The sequence below is a fragment of the Nerophis ophidion genome, linkage group LG19 (assembly GCF_033978795.1).
Source record: "Nerophis ophidion isolate RoL-2023_Sa linkage group LG19, RoL_Noph_v1.0, whole genome shotgun sequence".
Classification (NCBI taxonomy): Eukaryota; Metazoa; Chordata; class Actinopteri; order Syngnathiformes; family Syngnathidae; genus Nerophis; species Nerophis ophidion.
The window spans coordinates 25,225,054-25,245,232 of record NC_084629.1 but is presented as its reverse complement, the minus strand read 5'-3'; the positions used below and the strand labels follow the sequence as shown (position 1 = coordinate 25,245,232).

Sequence of the window (20,179 nt, the reverse complement as noted above, 5' to 3'; positions counted from 1 at the left end):
GTGGGAGGCACTGGGAGCAGGTGGGTAAAGTGTCTTGCCCAAAGACACAACAGCAGTGACTAAGATGGCGGAAGCGGGGATCGAACCTGTAACCTTCAAGTTGCTGGCACGGCCACTCTACCAACCGAGCTATACATTAGGAAAATGGAGCACTGCAGCAGTAACACTGCAACATTTAGAGCCAGAAAAAACAAGAACTCTTGGAGAATTTAGCTTTTATTAAAATCAATCATTTTAATTTATTTACCATCACTTAAGTTAATATGTACAATTATATATTCATATACGATATGTGTGTACTGTATGATTGATGCACATAATTTGTTTAATCAAGAGCAGCGGCGACAAGGACGTTTAATGCGGTCACATTAAAGTGGGACATCGATCATCAATCAACATTGGTGCGGTTCTATTGATCTGCTCAGTCCAACATACTCTGATTAGCTGAGTGCGTGCAGTGGGCGATTATTTTTCATATATTGCCGACACAGCAGTCATTCTGTTGCAAAATCCTGTTTTTGCCTCACGAGACTGATATTTTTAGAATAACGTTCCTGTTTCTGCCATGGCTCGCCACCATTAAAAAACTCCGCCTGGCAACTAAACGTGATGAGGGCGTTTTAGTCCAGCTCTTGCTCGCTAGCAAAACTTTTATAATGAATACAGAGTCGCTTGTTGATATGTTAAAAATGTAAAAAATTAAAAAGAAAGAAAGGCCTCGGAATTTGTGAAAGGAAATGATGTCACTTTCTCTGCTAGGACTTGTCCCCTCACAGTGACAGCTTTGTCTGCTCCTGTGTGAACAGAGTGGGAGGTCTGTCTGTAAAATAAGATCTCAGATTCCATGCAGGACGTATTGAAGGCCAGGCCACGTGAGTGACTGACACGTAGCGGGAGGTGGGCATGGAGGGGGTGGGCGCTGAAGAGACGGCGGGCGCCTTGAAAGAGCGTCCTCGCCAAGGTGGGACATTCCCTCCAACCATTCCCGAGACGCTCGCCATTTCCGAGGACTGGTCTGTCCTGATGATAAATGAGGAGAAAGGTGGCAGGGTAAGGTTGTGGCCTTTCTACGTCGCCGCGATGAGACACACACCACCAAAATTCGGTGAAGTGCTTGGTCTTTGTGAGGCTGGCGAGTTGATGCAAAGTTTGAAGACATCTGGGAAATAATAAACTCACCTTCCTGTGCGAAACTCTAATCGTACAATAAATACAACTTGGCGGACACATGGCGATAAAGTCCTGACGATGACGTGTACGTGATGGGACAGACATTTACATTGTGGTTGTATGTCAATGAGTGTTTACATTTTTTATGTATGTGTGAATAGACAACCTTTTTACACCACTTGGGTATGTAAATTAACATACAGTTCCTATATTATAAATGTTATGTCAGCGTGTGCATAAGTGAGGTTAAAAATGCTTGTGTACACGTAAGTAGACAGATATGTACTGTATGTGAATTGACACATTTTTAAATTGTGTTTGTTTAACAGATGTATTTTGAACGGGCAAACATGTTTAAAGTCTGTGTGTATGTGAATGGCCAAGCATATTTAAATAGTGTATGTAAATGGGCAAACACATTCAAATAGTTTGTGCATGTGGATGGACAAACATGTTTAAATTCTGTGTGTATGTGAATAGACAGACATGTGTAATTTCGGTGTATATTCAGAACGAAAAAACATGTTTACATGATGTGTGTATGTGAATGGACAAACGCTTTTAAATGCTTTTTTCACGTGGATGAATAAACATATTGAAATTCTGTCGATGTGAATGGACAAACATGTTTAAATTATCTGTGTATGTGAATAGACAGACATGTCTGAACTATGTGTGTATGTGAATGGTCAAACACATTTAAATAGTTAGTGTATGTAAATGAACAAACACATTTAAATAGTTTGTGTATGTGTATATATAGTAGTTTGTTTACATGTATCTGTGTATATATGAATAGATAAGAATATTTAATTTCGGTGTGTATTGAGAACCAGAAACCTTAGCAAAATCTGTGTGTATATGGATTACATTTTTTTTTAAATCTGTGTGTATGTGAATGGACAAACATGTTTTAAAAATGTGTGTACGTGTATGGACACACATTTTTACAATGGTTTGTTCACCTGGATGGATACATATATTTGAATTCTGTGTGTATGTGAATGGACAAACATTTTTTATTTATTTTTTATTTTGCGTGTATGTGAATGAACAAACATGTTTAATTTATGTGTGTATACTGAATGAACAAACATGTTTACATGATGTGTTAGTGTGAATGGACAGACATGTTTAAATTATAGGTGTATGTGAATGAACAAACATGTTTAATTTATGTGTGTATACTGAAAGGACAAACATGTTTACGTTATGTGTTAGTGTGAATGGACAGACATGTTTAAATTATAGGTGTATGTGAATGAAAAAACATGTTTAATTTATGTGTGTATACTGAATGGACAAACATGTTTACATTATGTGTTAGTGTGAATGGACAGACATGTTTAAATTATAGGTGTATGTGAATGGACAAACGTGTGTGTGTGTGTGTCATCAGTCTAAGGTACCATCAAGCACTGGAAAGCATGGTGGACGTGAAGATCTGCTGCAGTATTTGCGGAATCTGTTTGGTGTCCATGGCGACAAAGGATCTCCCGGCTGGAAGGGTCTTTTGGAGTCTGAGACAAAAAAAGAGGCAGAGAAGTATTTGTCTGCAAAATTAAAGAAGACAAAATGTTCTAGTCCGTCTTTCACTCATTGGCATGAACAGCGCGGCCAATGCCTTGAACAAAGAAGAGGAAGCCCACATAGTTAACAATGGAGGAGAACAATGGAGGACATGCAGCATGAGGTATCTTTTCTTCTTATTATTATTACAAGAAGCAGACATCAAGCCGTGTTATTTTCTGCGGAAGCCCCTTTATCAAAATTTGATCAAGGGAATCCCCCCTAAAAAATGCATATCAAACTGAACCAATGTGTGGTCCTTGTTGGCTTTAGTTTATTGTCTTATTCTCCAAAGTTGATCATAACACCGTTTGTTTTGAATCTAATCTAAAGGAAACAGGAATAATTATTGTTTCAGGGTTGAAGGTGCTTAAAAATGTCATTAACTGGTCGAATTGCAAAATGTGTCGTTCAACTTTAGAATCAGGTTTCTAAGAAACTTTGTATGTATTTGTTGGTAGAAGCTAACACTGTGTTGCCTTTGCTATAATTTTTATGACGAATAAACCACATGGTGGGGCTGGTATTAGTCCGACTGACTTGAATTTTCTTACAAAGGTCAACAAAAGCACCAATTGCACCCATTCTAACGATACAAAATTTGGTGCACACTTTTAGGGGGCAGAAAAGCACATGCGTGTAAAGTTTGAACACATTTGATAAAAAACATGGCCGTCAATGTTGTATATTACTGGCCTTGTCATCTCCATTCGGACCTGTGGACGAACACGCATGTGCTTTTCTGCCCCCTAAAAGTGTGCACCAAATTTTGTATCGTTAGAATGGGTGCAATTGATGCTTTTGTTGACCTGTGTAAGAAAATTCAAGTCAGTCGGACTAATACCAGCCCCACCATGTGGTTTATTTGTCATAAAATAAAAGGTTTTGTTCAAAGATTCCTCACCGGCGTCATCTTTGATCCATTCACAACACCAAGTCGCCCTCAGGTCCGGATGGGGATGACAAGTCGAGAAATACACAACACCAGCAAACAAAATATTTTTGCAGTCCGGCAAAAGGGCAAAACTTAAGAATTAAGTTTTATAACTTAAGAACTCCTTTACAACTTATATTCAATTGAATAGACTGCAAAGACAAGATATTTAATGTTACAACAGAGAAACTTTTTTTTTTTTGCAAATAATCATCAACTTTGAATTTCATGGCAGCAACACATTGCAAAAAAGTTGGCTCACGGGCATTTTTACCAGTGTGTTACATGGCCTTTCCTTCCTTTGGGACCTGAGGAGACCAATTTTTGAAGCTTTTCAGGTGGAATTTTTTCCCATTCTTGCTTAATGTACAGCTTATGTTGTTCAACAGTCCGGGGTCTCCGTTGTGGTATTTTAGGCTTCATAATGCGCCACACCTTTTCACTGGGAGACAAGTCTGAACTACAGGAAGGCCAGTGTAGTACCCGCACTCTTTTACTATGAAGCCATGCTATTGTAACACATGCAGAATGAGGCTTGGCATTGTCTTGTTGAAAAAGACGGAGCTTGGATGGCAACATATGTTGCTTCAAAACCTGTATCTACCTTTCAGCCTTAATGGTGCCTTCACAGATGTGTAAGTTACCCATGCCTTGGGCACTAATACACCCCCATAGCATCACAGAAGCTGGCTTTTGAACTTTGCGCCTGTCACTATCCGGATGGTTCTTTTCCTCTTTAGTACGGAGGACACAACGTCTCCAGTTTCCAAAAACAATTAAAAAATGTAAACTTATCAGACCACAGAACACTTTTCCACTTTGCATCAGTCCATCTTAGATGAGCTTCGGCCCAGCGAAGTCGGCTGCGTTTCTGGATTTTGTTGCTAAATGGCTTTCGCTTTGCATAGTCGAATTTTAACTTCCACTTACAGATGTAGCAACGAACTGTAGTTAGTGGCAAGTGTTTGATGAGCATTCATCAACTTTCGCAGTCTTTTTTGCCACTTGTGCCAGCTTTTTTGAAACACGTTGCAGGCATCAATTTCCAAATGAGCTAATAATTGCAGAAAATAACGTCTACCAGTTTGCAGGTTAAAGTATCTTGTCTTCAATTGAATATAGGTTGAAAAGGATTTGCAAATCATTGTATTCTGTTTTTATTTACCATTTACACAACGTGCCAACTTCACTGATTTTGGGGTTTGTAATTTTTGCACTTAAAAAACTTCTCTGTGCCTTTAGCTCCAGACTTCTTCTGTTTGTTTGATGTTGTTATTACTGCCACAAGTGGTGGAAAAGTGTATCACAAACTCAGTACCGTTGCGACTCATTTGGTCCATGGCTGAGAAGCAGATATTTTTTGGCGACGCTCTGCTTATAAAACAATGGGCCTCAGCTGAATGGTTAAGAAACATGGCTCTCAAGCTTGTAAGACTTGAAGAATATTTGTGACATTTGACCAGCACCCACAGGGGGTGCCGGGAGAGTGTCTTTAACGTGCTAGCATGCTTTGGTGACAAGTTACTATTGTGTGTATTGACAGCTCTTTTCTAAATCCGGGTGGAGACAACACAGGCCAAAACTGGTGAAGAGCAGGCGGGGAGTCATTTGTCATTTCAAGTGTTTGTTAAAGACGTTGTCTGCTTGAACTTTGAACCTGAAGCACTGACAGAAAAGCTGTTGATGATTTCTTTACAAATCAATTATTTATAGCTTGCACCTTTCAGCCTCTTACTTCCTGGTGTCCATCTTTGGGACATTCCCAGTTTATTATTTCCCAACACCCCCCACGGCTCCTCGCCTCACCTTTCAGCCTGATCGCCCAGGGACCCAATGAAGATGGCGAAGGCGTTAACCTGCGGGTCGGAGGTCAGCACCTGGGCAAAGCGCTCGGGCCTGATGCCGTAGCGCTCCAGGTTGGCGTCGCTCAGCACCACCACAAAGTGCTCGTCGGCCTCCTCCCTCGACAGCTCCTTGATGCTGGCCGCCGTGCCCTCCAGGGTGTAGTCGCCGCTCATGCAGAACTGAGCGTGGGCGTGCATGGTCTGCAGCAGGGCGGGGGGAGGGAACGATTGGGGGAGAAACTGCGTTAATTGCTGTGCAAAAGTAGAAAAAAACCTGATTATGATCTACTACGCGCAATAAACGAGTAACAGGAAAATCTAACATCCCAAAAGTTATATACAGTGGGGAAAAAAAGTATTTAGTCAGCCACCGATTGTGCAAGTTCTCCCACTTAAAATGATGACAGAGGTCTGTAATTTTCATCATAGGTACACTTCAACTGTGAGAGACAGAAAAAAAATCGAGGAATTCACATTGTAGGAATTTTAAACAATTTATTTGTAAATTATGGTGGAAAATAAGTATTTGGTCAACCATTCAAAGCTCTCACTGATGGAAGGAGGTTTTGGCTCAAAATCTCACGATACATGGCCCCATTCATTCTTTCCTTAACACGGATCAATCGTCCTGTCCCCTTAGCAGAAAAACAGCCCCAAAGCATGATGTTTCCACCCCCATGCTTCACAGTAGGTATGGTGTTCTTGGGATGCAACTCAGTATTCTTCTTCCTCCAAACACGACGAGTTGAGTTTATACCAAAATGGATACATGGATGATACAGCAGAGGATTGGGAGAATGTCATGTGGTCAGATGAAACCAAAATATAACTTTTTGGTATAAGCTCAACTCGTCGAGTTTGGAGTAAGAAGAATACTGAGTTGCATCTCAAGAACACCATACATACTGTGAAGCATGGAGGTGGAAACATCATGCTTTGGGGCTGTTTTTCTGCTAAGCGGACAGGACGATTGATCCTTGTTAAGGAAAGAATGAATGGGGCCATGTATCATGAGATTTTGAGCCAAAACCTCCTCCAATCAGTGAGAACTTTGAATGGTTGACCAATTACTTATTTTCCACCATAATTTACAAATAAATTATTTAAAATTCCTACAATGTGAATTCCTGGATTTTTTTTCACATTCTGTCTCTCACAGGTGAAGTGTACCTATGATGAAAATTACAGACCTCTGTCATCATTTTAAGTGGGAGAACTTGCACAATCGGTGGCTGACTAAATACTTTTTTGCCCCATTGTAATATGGAAAAATATACCGTATACAAATAAAAAAATATATAAATAAAAATAAATAAAATATATATAAACAAAAGTGCAAGAAAACATTATCAGGAGACATCAGCAAACCTCTTGAGATCACTGAGAACCAAACGTATTGTGTAATGTGTTTTTGGGGATTTTTTTTCAGTAGAGGTGACATTATTAGTATTGGAAATTTTCTAATCAAGTAGTCAAACAAAATTGTCTTTCTTAGATTTATTTGAGAAGCTTGAGCATTTCAAAAGGCACAGGTGACATTCATAACAAAGTATCTAAGGAGTGTGCAATAGGGAGAGAGATGCATTATTCGTTACACACCGAATACAAGGTGGGAGTAGGCTCAGTTTGGAGGGGGGTGAGCATATGACGCAACTCAGTGGAGATGATGAGTGCACTGTTAACTAAAGGACGAGTGGGGAGAAAAGATAATTTCACAGATACGGTCATTGTCTGGTCAGAATGTGCTTTTTACAGAATGTCCTTTTCACAGAAATACTGCAGTTTGTCATGGCATAATGCAAGGATACGTAAATGTTTTCCTTTACAATAGAAAGGGGCGTCCTGATCCAGTATTGATAATGGATAACGGTATGATATCAGCAAAAAAAAAAACGCACTGGTTCTGCGTCTGCTAACGTCCTTTTATATTAGTTTTTATAACAGGGTGACTCCTTTTAAAGATGCTTCAAAACACAGTAAAACTGAATATTTAGAAATAAATAATGTCAATATGACTTACATGCGATACAAAATAACTACTCAGTGAAATTCCAACATAAAATGCACTAGCTTAATGCTAATTGGATATGCTACTAAATAGCATCAGCGATTTTACATAGGAATTTCAACGCCTGAGATACGCGTTACAATCAAACAGCCGATGTGTAACAAGTACAATACTTACGGTATAAACACTTTGTAAGGCTCAACAAAATACATGGCTGGCACATTCAAGGTAATGGCAAAGACTACTTCCTGACTACGACAACACACTTAGGACAAAAATAAATTAATCCATACTGAGAAATAAACAAAGGTAATCACAACAAGCTATCGCTTTTCAAAATTAGTATGTATTATTCATGCTGATATCATATTAGAGCGATATAGGCTGCCATATCTGTATCGTATCGGAAGTGAAAACTTATCGATACATCCATAAGAATAACCATAGACACCGAAATGTAACTTACTTGTCTGCTCAGTACAACTACAACAACAACAACAACATAGATCAAGAGTGTTGCAATGATTGTGCCTGTTTGTTGCAAGGCAGAATTTATAGGGCACAATCATTGGTACAAAAGTGTAATGCAAACCATAGAACAAGAAATAAATCTGACTGCTCGGAAAACGCGCCTTGGCATCTTCATAGGGTGTGTTGTTTAACTTTATTATAGAGTGCTATAATATTATTACACATTCCGACTAAGTCATTAAAGTCAAAAGTTTAGTTGCTTTTCGGTTTTATGAAGTACTGCGGTTACCTTATTTTTACACTTGTACAACAGTTATGAATGTCATGAATACAATATATATATTTTTTTTACATGACATGAATGACAATTAAGAACATAAAAAAATACAGAGCTTAACTTATTTTTATTCTTGAATTACAAATGTTAAAATGTGTCGTCTTAAATTGTGAAAATAAGGTATTTTGATGGCCACAGCTTGACCCTGGACCAGGTTATTTCCCATCATAAACTTTTGTTTGGAGTTTAGAACTTGAACTTTTGCAGACTCCACCACATGAAACGGAATGTTCCGTAGAAGATTCTACCTTGAGAACTTTGAGTCTCTGCTTGTTGTTCTTGGGGACTTTGCCCACTTGGACCAGCTCGATGTCGTAGCCGTCACCCGAGTGGCCCACGATGTCGTACTGCGGGAAGGAAGACAACATCAGTAAAGACAAACAAAAAATAAAAATAGAGTCACACGAAGTAAATTGAATGACGGTAGCGACACGTCGCTTTTTGACGCAACAACGCCACCTTGACCCAGAATGGCACAAAGGATGATGTGCCAAGTGGGATGCCACATGACGCCCACTTAAGTAGTACTTGAACTCCGTGCATGCCGAGTACATGCTTGCCATGTACTGTCAAGCTGCCATCATAAGTAGCTTATGTAATAGCCGGCACCCCCGTATCAACTCTTCTTCTATTTCAGGATGTTTATGAGCTGTTTCGAATACCAGCCCTGACCATGTGACTTCTCTTTTTCAGTGTTGCCGGGTAGGCAAATGTGCTGTCTGAGGACACCCGAAGACAAAGTTGACTATTTAGCATACTGAGGTTGTACTTGTACATGCTGCATGTGCTGTTGAAAAGTACATAGCAATGGTATGTAAAAGTGTCAGAAAAGTTCCAGGACTGTTGATTGTATTCTTGAATGTGAGTGGAAACGTCCACGGCGAGTTCTTAAGGGAGAGTTATGGCAGGAGCATCTGACAGTTCCTGGTCAACATGAACGCCATCCCTCCTCACTCGACTTTACTCTGTGGAAGTTTCTTTTACGTCTTTCTTTACAAATAAGATCAAGAGGACTGGTTTTGAACAAGTGGAGGACATCAAGATGACTGTGACGAGGCAGCTATGCATAAAGTACCAATGATTGTCACACACACAACGTGTGGTGAAAATTGTCTTCTGCATTCGACCCATCCCTTTGGCCACACCCTGGGAGGTGAGGGGAGCAGTGGGCAGCAGCGGTGCCGCGCCCGGGAATCATTTTTGGGGATTTAAACCCCAATTCCAACCCTTGATGGTGAGTGCCAAGCAGGGAGGTAATGGGTCCATACTTGCCAACCTTGAGACCTCCGATTTCGGGAGGTGGGGGGCGTGGTCGGGGGTGGGGGTGGGGCGGGGTTAAGAGGGGAGTAGTATATTTACAGCTGTTGTGTGCGCAGTTGTGCACTGCACTTTCTAAAGTAGATGTTATTGTCACAAATGCATGATTGATTGATTGAAACTTTTATTAGTAGATTGCACAGTACCATACATATTCCGTACAATTGACCACTAAAGGGTAACACCGCATTAAGTTTTTCAACTTGTTTAAGTCGGGGTCCACTTTAATCAATTCATGGTACAAATATATTCTATCAGCATAATACAGTCACCACACAAGTTAATCATCATAGTATATACATTGAATTATTTACAATCCAGGGGGTGAGATGAGGAGCTTTGGTTGATATCAGTACTTCAGTCATCAACAATTGCATCAACAGAGAAATGGATATTGAAACAGTGTAGGTGTGACTTAGTAGGATATATACAGCCAGCAGAGAACATAGTGAGTTCACATAGCATAAGAACAAGTATATACATTAGAAATACATTCGATTATTTACATTAGGTTATTTACAATCCGGGGAGATGGGATGTGTATGGAGGAGGATTAAAGGGTTGAAGTTGCCTGGAGGTGTTGTGGTGCATCATGTACAGTAGAGGGCAGTATTGCCCTGTTTAAGAGTGTCACATGCTGTTTACGGCAGACGAACTGCCTTACGGTAGAGTGTTAGACGTAAACGGGACTGCTGTTGTTGTGTGTTGTTACTGCGCTGGGAGGACGTTAATGAAACTGCCTAACAATAAACCCACATAAGAAACCAAGAACTCGCCCTCGATCATTCTACAGTTATAACGTCATTGGGCAGACACGCTCTAAGACACGTCACTTAGGTCCTCATGGAGCTAGGGGGGCGAGGCCTCCAGCTCCGCCTGAATTTTGGGAGACTTTCGGGAGAAAATTTGTCCCGGGAGGTTTTCGGGAGAGGCGCAGAATTTCGGGAGTCTCCCTGAAAGTCCGGGAGGGTTGGCAAGTATGAATGGGTCCCATTTTTATAGTCTTTGGTATGACTCGGCAGTGCATGAAGGCATTTTAGATTTAAATTCTATCTTTTGTGTCCTGGAACTTCCTGGAACTTTTCTGACACACCTCACACAACTTATAAAAACACGATTATAACCTCATATTTTGAACAAGTATCTCCACTACCTCCTCTTTCGACCACATTACTTCTAGGTTGTGTTTGTCATAGGCAGCCAATCTTAAATTTTAAAACCCAAATGTGTACATGCTAACTAATGGCTGACCCCTTTCTTCTCGTAGCTCCTTCAGCCACACACTGCTACTTGCACAGAGCAGGAAAGAGCACTACCGCACATGTAAATAACATAATATATATAAAGTGTAACCTTCTTGGTGTGCAGTACACGCAATACTTTTATTGCATTACTTTTAACTCCTTCATTCCATTCCTTTTATTAAGTAGTGTTTCCCTTATCCCCTGTTTATGCTGTACTAATTTTTTCACTGCAAACATGGATTTTTCCCAATGTTGAATCCGTAAAATCTATTGTGTCCTATCATAATTTCTGAGCAGTTGTTTATATTATTATAATAATATGCTGTAAAATTGTGTTTATTGGGACAAGCCAGTGGTTAACATTATGAATAACAGCAGAACCTCAATTTTCAAATCCTCCAACTTTACGAACGTCCAGATTGATGAACCACAGGTTGTATAAAAATGTGCTTTGGTGCACGAACTTTGTCTCAGTGTATGAATATTTCCTCCATCCAACGTGTGCTTCCCAGCCATTTTATGCTCGGCAGCACAGTCATTTTGGGCGGGCTGATCAATCTCAATCATTACAGGAGTGCAGTCGTTAGCTACTATGCTAAGTGCTAGGGGTGCACACAAAAATCAATTCACATCCGAACCACAATTGTTATTTATCCCGATTCTAAATTGAGTCATAATTTTGACAAATCTACACAGCACTAGTGACAGTGTCTGTGCGTGTCGGCAGGGCGGCTGAAAACGAAGACAGTAAGCCAGTTGTTGTTTTAGTTTTGGTGTAATATAGAACGTTTATATGTTTTTTTTAAATACAGTACTGTGTAGCAATTCATATTGTGGTCAAAGCGTACAAACTTTTTACTAAAATATGGAGTTTTGTAGAGGCTGGAACCAATTATTCCAATGATTATTATTATTATACAGCCCCGGTATAGTTCGGTTAGTAGAGTGGCCGTGCCAGCAACTTGAGGGTTCCAGGTTCGATCCCCGCTACCGCCATGCTAGTCACTGTTCTTTTGTCCTTAGCCAAGAGACTTTACCCACCTGCTCGCAGTTTAAATGTAACTTAGATATCTCATCTCGATTACTGTAACGTATTATTTTCAGGTCTCCCCATGTCTAGCATTAAACGATTACAGTTGGTACAAAATGCGGCTGCTAGACTTTTGACAAGAACAAGAAAGTTTGATCATATTACGCCTATTCTGGCTCACCTGCACAAGCTTCCTGTGCACTTAAGATGTGACTTTAAGGTTTTACTACTTCCGTATAAAATACTACTCGGTCTATCTCCATCCTATCTTGCCGATTGTATTGTACCATATGTCCCGGCAAGAAATCTGCGTTCAAAAGACTCCGGCTTATTAGTGATTCCTAAAGCCCAAAAAAAGTCTGCGGGCTATAGAGCGTGTTCCGTTCGGGCTCCAGTACTCTGGAATGCCCTCCCGGTAACAGTTTGAGATGCTACCTCAGTAGAAGCATTTAAGTCTCACCTTAAAACTCATTTGTATACTCTAGCCTTTAAATAGACCTCCTTTTTAGACCAGTTGATCTGCCACTTCTTTTCTTTTTCTCCTCTGTACCCCCCTCCCTTGTGGAGGGGGTCCGGTCCGATGACCATGGATGAAATACTGGCTGTCAAGAGTCGGGACCCAGGATGGACCGCTCGCCTGTGTATCGGTTGGGGACATCTCTACGATGCTGATCCGACTCCGCTTGGGATGGTTTCCTGTGGACGGGACTCTCGCTGCTGTCTTGGATCCGCTTTGAACTGAACTCTCGCGGCTGTGTTGGAGCCACTATGGATTGAACTTTCACAGTATCATGTTAGACCCTCTGGACATCCATTGCTTTCGGTCCCTTAGAGGGGGGGTGGTTGCCCACATTTGAGGTCCTCTCCAAGGTTCTCATAGTCATCATTGTCACTGGCGTCCCACTGGGTGTGAATTCTCCTTGCCCACTGGGTGTGAGTTTTCCTTGCCCTTATGTGGGTTCTTCCGAGGATGTCGTAGTTGTAGTGGTTTGTACAGTCCTTTAAGACATTTGTGATTTAGGGCTATATAAATAAACATTGATTAATTGATTGAGATATTGGGTTTCACTATGTAAAGTGCTTTGAGTCACTAGAGAAAAAGCTCTATATAAATATAATTCACTTCACTTATTTATATTTAATTTTTTATTAAATATATTTACCAACCCAATTCAAGAACCAATTATGTCCAAAAATCGAAGTTCCACGGTATCTTTTATTTCCTCATTTGATTTTACAGTACGAATTGTATTACGAGCCGACAAATGGAAAAGTAGGGGTCCTAAATCCCTTCCCTGAGGAACGCCTCAGCACTTTGAGGAGTGTGTAAGTTCACCTTGAACTTGTGCTCGTAGCTTTCCAGGGCCTCCATGACCATGCACACAGCCTCCATGGAGCGCTCCAGCCGGCCGTCCACGCCGTTGAAGCGGTACATGCTCCCCGAGACGTCGGCCAGCACGCGCAAACGCTTGGGCTTTTGCTGCGGGGTGCCGGGCTGTGAACGCAAAACACATTATTTGGACACAATGTTTTGTTTAGGACTGAAAATGCGCTATGTTTGGCGCTAAATTAGGCAGAAAAAAAAATGCATGAGGGTATTATGGTTGGTATAATTAACACTGGAAGAAAGCTAGCATGTAATAATGCTCTCATATATGCCACTAAAATGCACCGTGAGACACCATTGTGTGTGTGTGGGCCATAATTGTGTGTGTATGTTTAAAGGTGTGGTGCAGGAGCAAACTTTAAACACACGCACGGACCTCAGGGTCCAGCTCTCCTCGCCGTTTATAAATGGCCTTCTCTCCGGTGAGACCGTCGATGATTTTGGCATCGTCCAGTTCCCCCAGAGCCTGGTTCTTCAGCCACTGGCGCTCCTTAGCTTTAGCCTGCAACACACAAACAAACATGAAGGCACAAAACAGGCCGTCACGTTTTGTTTTCTTGTAAATAAACACTCAAAAGATGCACAAAAGCGCTGCCGCGTAACCCGTCAGACTTCAGCTCATTGAGCATGTTAAGGAAGAATTCAGCAAAAATGTGACGATGGCGATGGTCAAAAGTAAAGGAGAGAGCAATGTAACAATGTACTGATATGACCCAGTTAAAGAAACTATTAAAGGTGACTGCACCTTTTTGGGAATTTTGACTATCGTTCACAATCCTTACAAGAGACAAGAAGACAAAAATGTTTTTTGTTTTTTTTTGCATTCTAACAAGTAAAATTGGGCTTGTTCTAGGTGGCAACCCATAGAGCTAATAGGAGCAACTATTTGTACCACTAAATCACTTTAAAATGCACGCAAAAACTGTCAACAATACTTAATTTACAATCCTAGTTTAGTTGTAGCAACATTGTTATTGTAAGAGCAAACACCGAGGAACTCTTTTTCTAGCGTAGTAACACATCGGCATGCTTAGGTATTAGCCGTAAAAGCTGACTACGGAAAGAGATAAGCTAGCTACTACATCAGTACGAAACACGTTTGAGTTTGTAATGCACAACACAATGTGATCCGACACCAATTTGTACTGACTAAAAAACACGGCCAGCGCCCCCCGCGACCCCAAAAGGGAATAAGCGGTAGAAAATGGATGGATGGATGGATCATATTACAGTATCTGTAAAGTATTATCCCAAATGTAATGTTTTTTTTGTACACGGCTAAGCTAGCCAGACAACATATGTACTGTAGTTGTACTAACACGCATGGTTTGCTGCTTGAATCATGATCGATATTAAAGTGACTCAGTCGATGGGCAATTGTGCGTTTCGTACAGCTGGCAGGGACGTTTTTCCAGTTTATTTGGGTAAGCACAACATTTAAGTGGAAATTGCTTTGCTCCAACTTCCACATTGATAGCGTCAAAGTCACGCTGACCTAACTCTCCCGGCTTCCGTCTGCTCCAACGTGTCACTCTTCTTTCATGCTCACTTCTATAAGCAGTAGTTTATCCTTTGTATATTCAGTTTCAAAAAATACATTTTTAATCCTCATATGTCCAAAAATGGTCGTCTTCGTTGCTTGTTATCGATTCTGCCATGATTAGAACACACTCGCGTTTGTGTCCAGTAGTTGGACACATATTTGTTGGCAGAAGTCAGACGTGTGCTGCTATGGAAATGGAATAAATGTGCAGAAGAAATCAGTCCCTTAATACTTAAAATAACCAAAATACGGAAAATATTGTTATGAACATTTCTGTTACTACATTATATATACACTAGCAGTGTATATATAAAACATCGAAGGATGGTTTTGCTGTTGTTTGAGGTCTTTGAAGGCTACAATAGAGACTCATTAGTCGCATTTCGCACGCTTTTTTTAAAATCATCTTTAAAACCTAAAAAAAAAGGATGTGTTCTTGTCTCTCATAATAATTGTGAACGATAGGCAAAATTCCCCCCAAAAAAGTGGAAAAAGGGACTACACTAGTCTCTGTCCTGGCCGCTCGGTAGAACATGGTTTATGCTGTAATCGCCAACAATCTCACCTCGTAATCTGACATTTCATGAAATGTTTTGGAAGTATCTTGCACAAAAGGTAACCAAAACGCACTACTTTGTCACACTGTGAAGGCTGTCCTAGCTGCTCAGTACAACACAACATAGCATATATCAAGTGTTTCCATATCAGGTGTTGATAGAGGGGGCTTTCCCTCTAGTGGGAATACACACAATACACTGTCAGCCTGGTGAAAAGTTGCCAAGAATGCATCATTGTGTCTTTTTGTGTGTGTGTGCGTGCGCCTGTGCGTGTTAAATCACTCCTCAGGTATTATAAAAATAACACGACTTCACAGCGTCACGTGCTTGTCATCTCCCTCATATTAACTTTGGAGGGGGGAAAGAGGCCGCAGGCTACGAGGACAAAGGCAAACAATAAGTAGAGTTCAAAGCGAGCATGGTTCCAAACACCTGGTTGGAAAAACACACACGCGAGTGCACACACAACACACGCACTTAGGTACAAATAGCACTTCACACCTGGCAGGAGAACATTACTCCTAGGCTTTTTTTTAACTTGGTGACTTACTCTGTAATCATTCTTATATTAGAAGATATTTTCCTCTGATTCCATGACTCACACACATTACACACACACACACACACACACACACACACACACACACACACACACACACACACACACACGAAGACAGGAGTAATGGAGCACACATGCGTTTCCTGAGCTACTCTCAAACAAATAGAGGAAAGTCAAAACAATGATGCAAAGTTGAAAGCACGCCCTGAACAATGTGGCCACCACACTGTATTCATCCATCCATCCATCCATTTTCTACCGCTTATTTCCTTTAGGGTCGCGGGGGGCACTGGTGCCTATTCAATCAGACCTCAAAAAGAAGATGCACTTGTGTTAGCATTTGATGCACAGTTCTGTTAGCAGTCTGTTAGTTAGTATTTCATTGATTGATTGATTGAAACTTTTATTAGTAGATTGCACAGTACAGTACATATTCCGTACAATTGACCACTAAATGGTAACACCCCAATAAGTTTTTCAACTTGTTTAAGTCGGGGTCCACGTTAATCAATTCATGATGAATTGATACCCCGTTGTGTTGGCATTCTTTTAGTTAGCATTGTAATTCAAGTTGTGTTAGCATTTTTTAAGTTAACACTAGATGCACAGTTGTTTTAGCATTCTGTTAGTTAGCATTTAGTGCCCAGTTGTGTTAGCCTTTTGGTAGTTAGCATTGGGTGCCCAGTTGTGTTAGCATTCTGTTAGTTAGCAATTGGCACGCAGTTCTGTTAGCATTCTGTTACGATAGGATAAACTTTTTTTAATCCCACAATGGGGATTTTATATGTGGTTGCAGATTTTTTTTACATACAGTAACAAAAATAAAATGTAATTAGCATTCCAATTCCAGTTGTGTTAGCATTTTGTTAGTTAGCACTTGATGCACAGTTGTTTTAGCATTATGCTAGTTGGCATTGGATGGGCAGTTGTGTTAGCCTTCTGGTAGTTAGCATTTGACGCGCTGTTGTGCTTTTCTTCTGTTTGTTAGCATTTGATGTGCAGTTGTGTTGGCATTTTGTTAGTTAGCATTTGGTGCGCAGCTGTGTTGGCCTTCTGTTAGTTAACATTTGGTGCGCAGTTTTGTTAGCATTCTGTTGGTTAGAATTTGTTGCACAGTTGTGTTAGCATTCTGTTATGGTAGGATGGACTTTTTTTAATCCCACAATGGAGATTTTATATGTGGTTGCAGATTTTTTACATACAGTAACAAAAATAAAACGTAATTAGCATTCTCATTCCAGTTGTGATAGCATTTTGTTAGTTAGCACTTAATGCACAGTTGTTTTAGCATTATGCTAGTTGGCATTGGATGGGCAGTTGTGTTAGCCTTCTGGTAGTTAGCATTTGAGGCGCTGTTGTGCTTTTCTTCTGTTTGTTAGCATTTGATGTGCAGTTGTGTTGGCATTTTGTTAGTTAGCATTTGGTGCGCAGCTGTGTTGGCCTTCTGTTAGTTAACATTTGGTGCGCAGTTTTGTTAGCATTCTGTTAGTTAGCATTTGTTGCACAGTTGTGTTAGCATTCTGTTAGTTAGCATTTGGTGCACAGTTGTGTTAGCCGTCTGTTGGTTTGCATTTGATGTGCAGTTGTGTTTTCCTATGTTTTGTTTAAGTAGCTGGTATGTTTAAAAACATGGATGCTCTCTACTCGGATATAACTAGACACGTCACGCCTTTTGGAGCTGCGCGCCCACGCTTCCTGTTCCAGGGCATTCCATCGTTGTAGATGGCACGGACTCAAAAACAACAAGAATGCCGGCACACTGTGCTGCGTACTGTTGCAAAATATGGTGATTGTTGAAACAAGGACACGAGGAATATTTTTTCATGAGGTAAGATTATATTTTTGCAATGTTTTTCAAATATTTTACATTGGTAGCACCAGTTTTTACGTTGACAACAAAGCAAACAACATGAAAATAGGTGTAGAAAAGAGCATGTTATGATTTATTTTTAATATACAACGCATTGTATTGTTTCGCTTAAATGAGAACATTGCCCCTGCCAAGATGGCCACCGCGTAGGCACAGTGCTTAGCATTGTAGCTACTGCGCACTGACACAAGCAGGTAAACAGTATCTATTAGATTACATTTGTTGATATAATTAAGGGACTTTTATTTTATTTTTATAAGGTACATATATTTAATGAATGTCCTTTTTCTGATTTGTTCATCAGCCGCCCCAAGTTGCCAAGGAGACAAAAATAGCAAACACTATTGGCCAATTAGTTTTGAACGATTGTGTCTAATGAATTCTACCTAGCAACAATTGGACTTGACCAGGAAAAATTATTTGGGAAAAGCCATATATGATTTTATCTTATTATTGATGTCAACTTCTGTCACTTTAGCCATGTTGTACTGAGCAGACACAAAATAAAAAATGCAAACTTAATATGTAACTTATTAAAGGCTTACTGAAACCCACAACTACCCACCACGCAGTCTGATAGTTTATATATCAATGATGAAATATTAACATTGCAACACATGCCAATACGGCCTTTTTAGTTTACTAAATTGCAATTTTAAATTTCCCGGGAGTTTTTTCTTGAAAACGTCGCGTAATGATGACGTGTACGCTTGACTTCACGGGCTGTTAGGAAACATGAGCGCTGCACACACACACAGCTAAAAGTCGTCTGCTTTAACGGCATAATTACACAGTATTTTGGACATCTGTGTTGCTGAATCTTTTGCAATTTGTTCAATTAATATTGGAGAAGTCACAGTAGAAAGACAGTGTTGGGAAGCTTTAGCCTTTAGCACCACAAACACACGGTGATTCCATGTTTAAAATTCACTGAGGTGAAACTTTACTATGGATCACAGCGGACATGGATCCCAACCGAATGTCAACCAGCAGGTTTCGGTGAGAAAATTGTGGTTAAAAAGTCGCTTCTTACCGGATATCAGCTGAGCTTGTGCCGCCGACAAAGCTGCCGTCGACTTCCCTGAGACACTGCGCGTCAAAACCTGGCCGTGGACGTACACTTCCGACTATCAGGTACTGTTAAACTCACTAAAACACTAGCAACACAATAGAAAGATAAGGGATTTCCCAGATTTATCCTAGTAAATGTCTCTAAAAACATATGAATCCGTCTCAATGGAATCGCGTTTTTTTTTTCTAGTCCGTCGCTATCAATATCCTCAAACACAAATCTTTCATCCTCGCACAAATTAATGGGGAAATTGTCGTTTTCTCGGTCCGATTAGCTCTTTTTGTTGGAATATGTGAGGAGCCATCAACATGTGACGTCATCGTCTGCGACTTCCGGTAGAGGCAGGGCTTTTCTCCAGTTGCGAACTTTATCGTGGATGTTCTCTACTAAATCCTTTCAGCAAAAATATGGCAATATCGCGAAATGATCAAGTATGACACATAGAATGGACCTGCTATCCCCGTTTGAATAAGAAAATCTAATTTCACTAGGCCTTTAGGGCATTTTTTTTTAAAATGTATTTAATGCATTGCAAATCATTTGCTGTTTTTAGTTGTGTTTTAATGGATTCAATTATTGACAATTAATTCAATGTAGTGAGCAACCACATGCCTGATTCTATTCTATGGTTATCATCACTTGTTTTATTTTTTTTTCAGAACGTCCAGATTTAACACACGTTGGAGATTAAGATAAAGTGACGTCAAACCTGCAACGTGTCCAGGATGATGCGCAGAGACTGAACCTGTCTCCTGACGGCGCTGGAGAATCGCTCGTATGTGGCGGCGTCGTACTCGCTCATGTTGATCTCCTTCAGCCTGTCGGGAGAGGCACACATAGCGTCATCTCGTTGAACTTCTCGTGACATTATCTGATGGCTGCGAGACATAACTTCTCAAAACAAGCACGTTCCCATCAGACACAAGACAGTGACACAACGTTGATACATGACCCTTAAAACTGACTTCAAAACAACGTTTCAAAATGGTTGTATTTATTTATAAATTGAGACAACGTTGTTGTCTAACGTTGGATCCATGTTTTTGGTTAGGAATGGACAACATTTCAATGGTCAAATCAATGTCACAACTTGACATTGATTAAATATTGTCAACACCATGTTGTTTCAATGTTGTAATTGTGTTGAAAAATGTTGGTTGGAAAATGAATACATTTCAATGGTCAAATCAACGTCAGAACCCAACATTGATTAAATGTTGTCAAAAAGCATGTTTCAACGTTGTATTTGTGTTAAAAAATATTGGTG

At 40.3% G+C, this 20,179-nt stretch overlaps 1 protein-coding gene and 1 long non-coding RNA gene across 3 annotated transcripts in view; one reads left to right on the top strand and one right to left on the bottom strand.

The window, feature by feature from the left end:
* Positions 1-200: 200 nt before the first annotated feature.
* The window catches only part of vwa8 (von Willebrand factor A domain containing 8), a 135,776-nt gene continuing 115,797 nt past the window's right edge, over positions 201-20,179 (bottom strand). For both annotated transcript variants that reach the window (XM_061879654.1, XM_061879655.1), the window contains exons 40-46: positions 19,622-19,730; positions 13,688-13,813; positions 13,261-13,419; positions 8,582-8,680; positions 5,480-5,718; positions 2,580-2,690; positions 201-1,020 (exon numbers count right to left, since the gene is read on the bottom strand). In XM_061879654.1, coding sequence (XP_061735638.1) covers positions 2,582-2,690; positions 5,480-5,718; positions 8,582-8,680; positions 13,261-13,419; positions 13,688-13,813; positions 19,622-19,730 — 841 coding nt within the window. In that variant the 3' untranslated portion in view covers positions 201-1,020; positions 2,580-2,581. The remainder of the gene's footprint in view (positions 1,021-2,579; positions 2,691-5,479; positions 5,719-8,581; positions 8,681-13,260; positions 13,420-13,687; positions 13,814-19,621; positions 19,731-20,179) is intronic.
* On the top strand, positions 8,747-20,142 carry LOC133538239 (uncharacterized). Its single transcript, XR_009802953.1, has 2 exons — positions 8,747-9,567; positions 19,572-20,142. It is a non-coding gene; the product is annotated as an uncharacterized LOC133538239 (long non-coding RNA).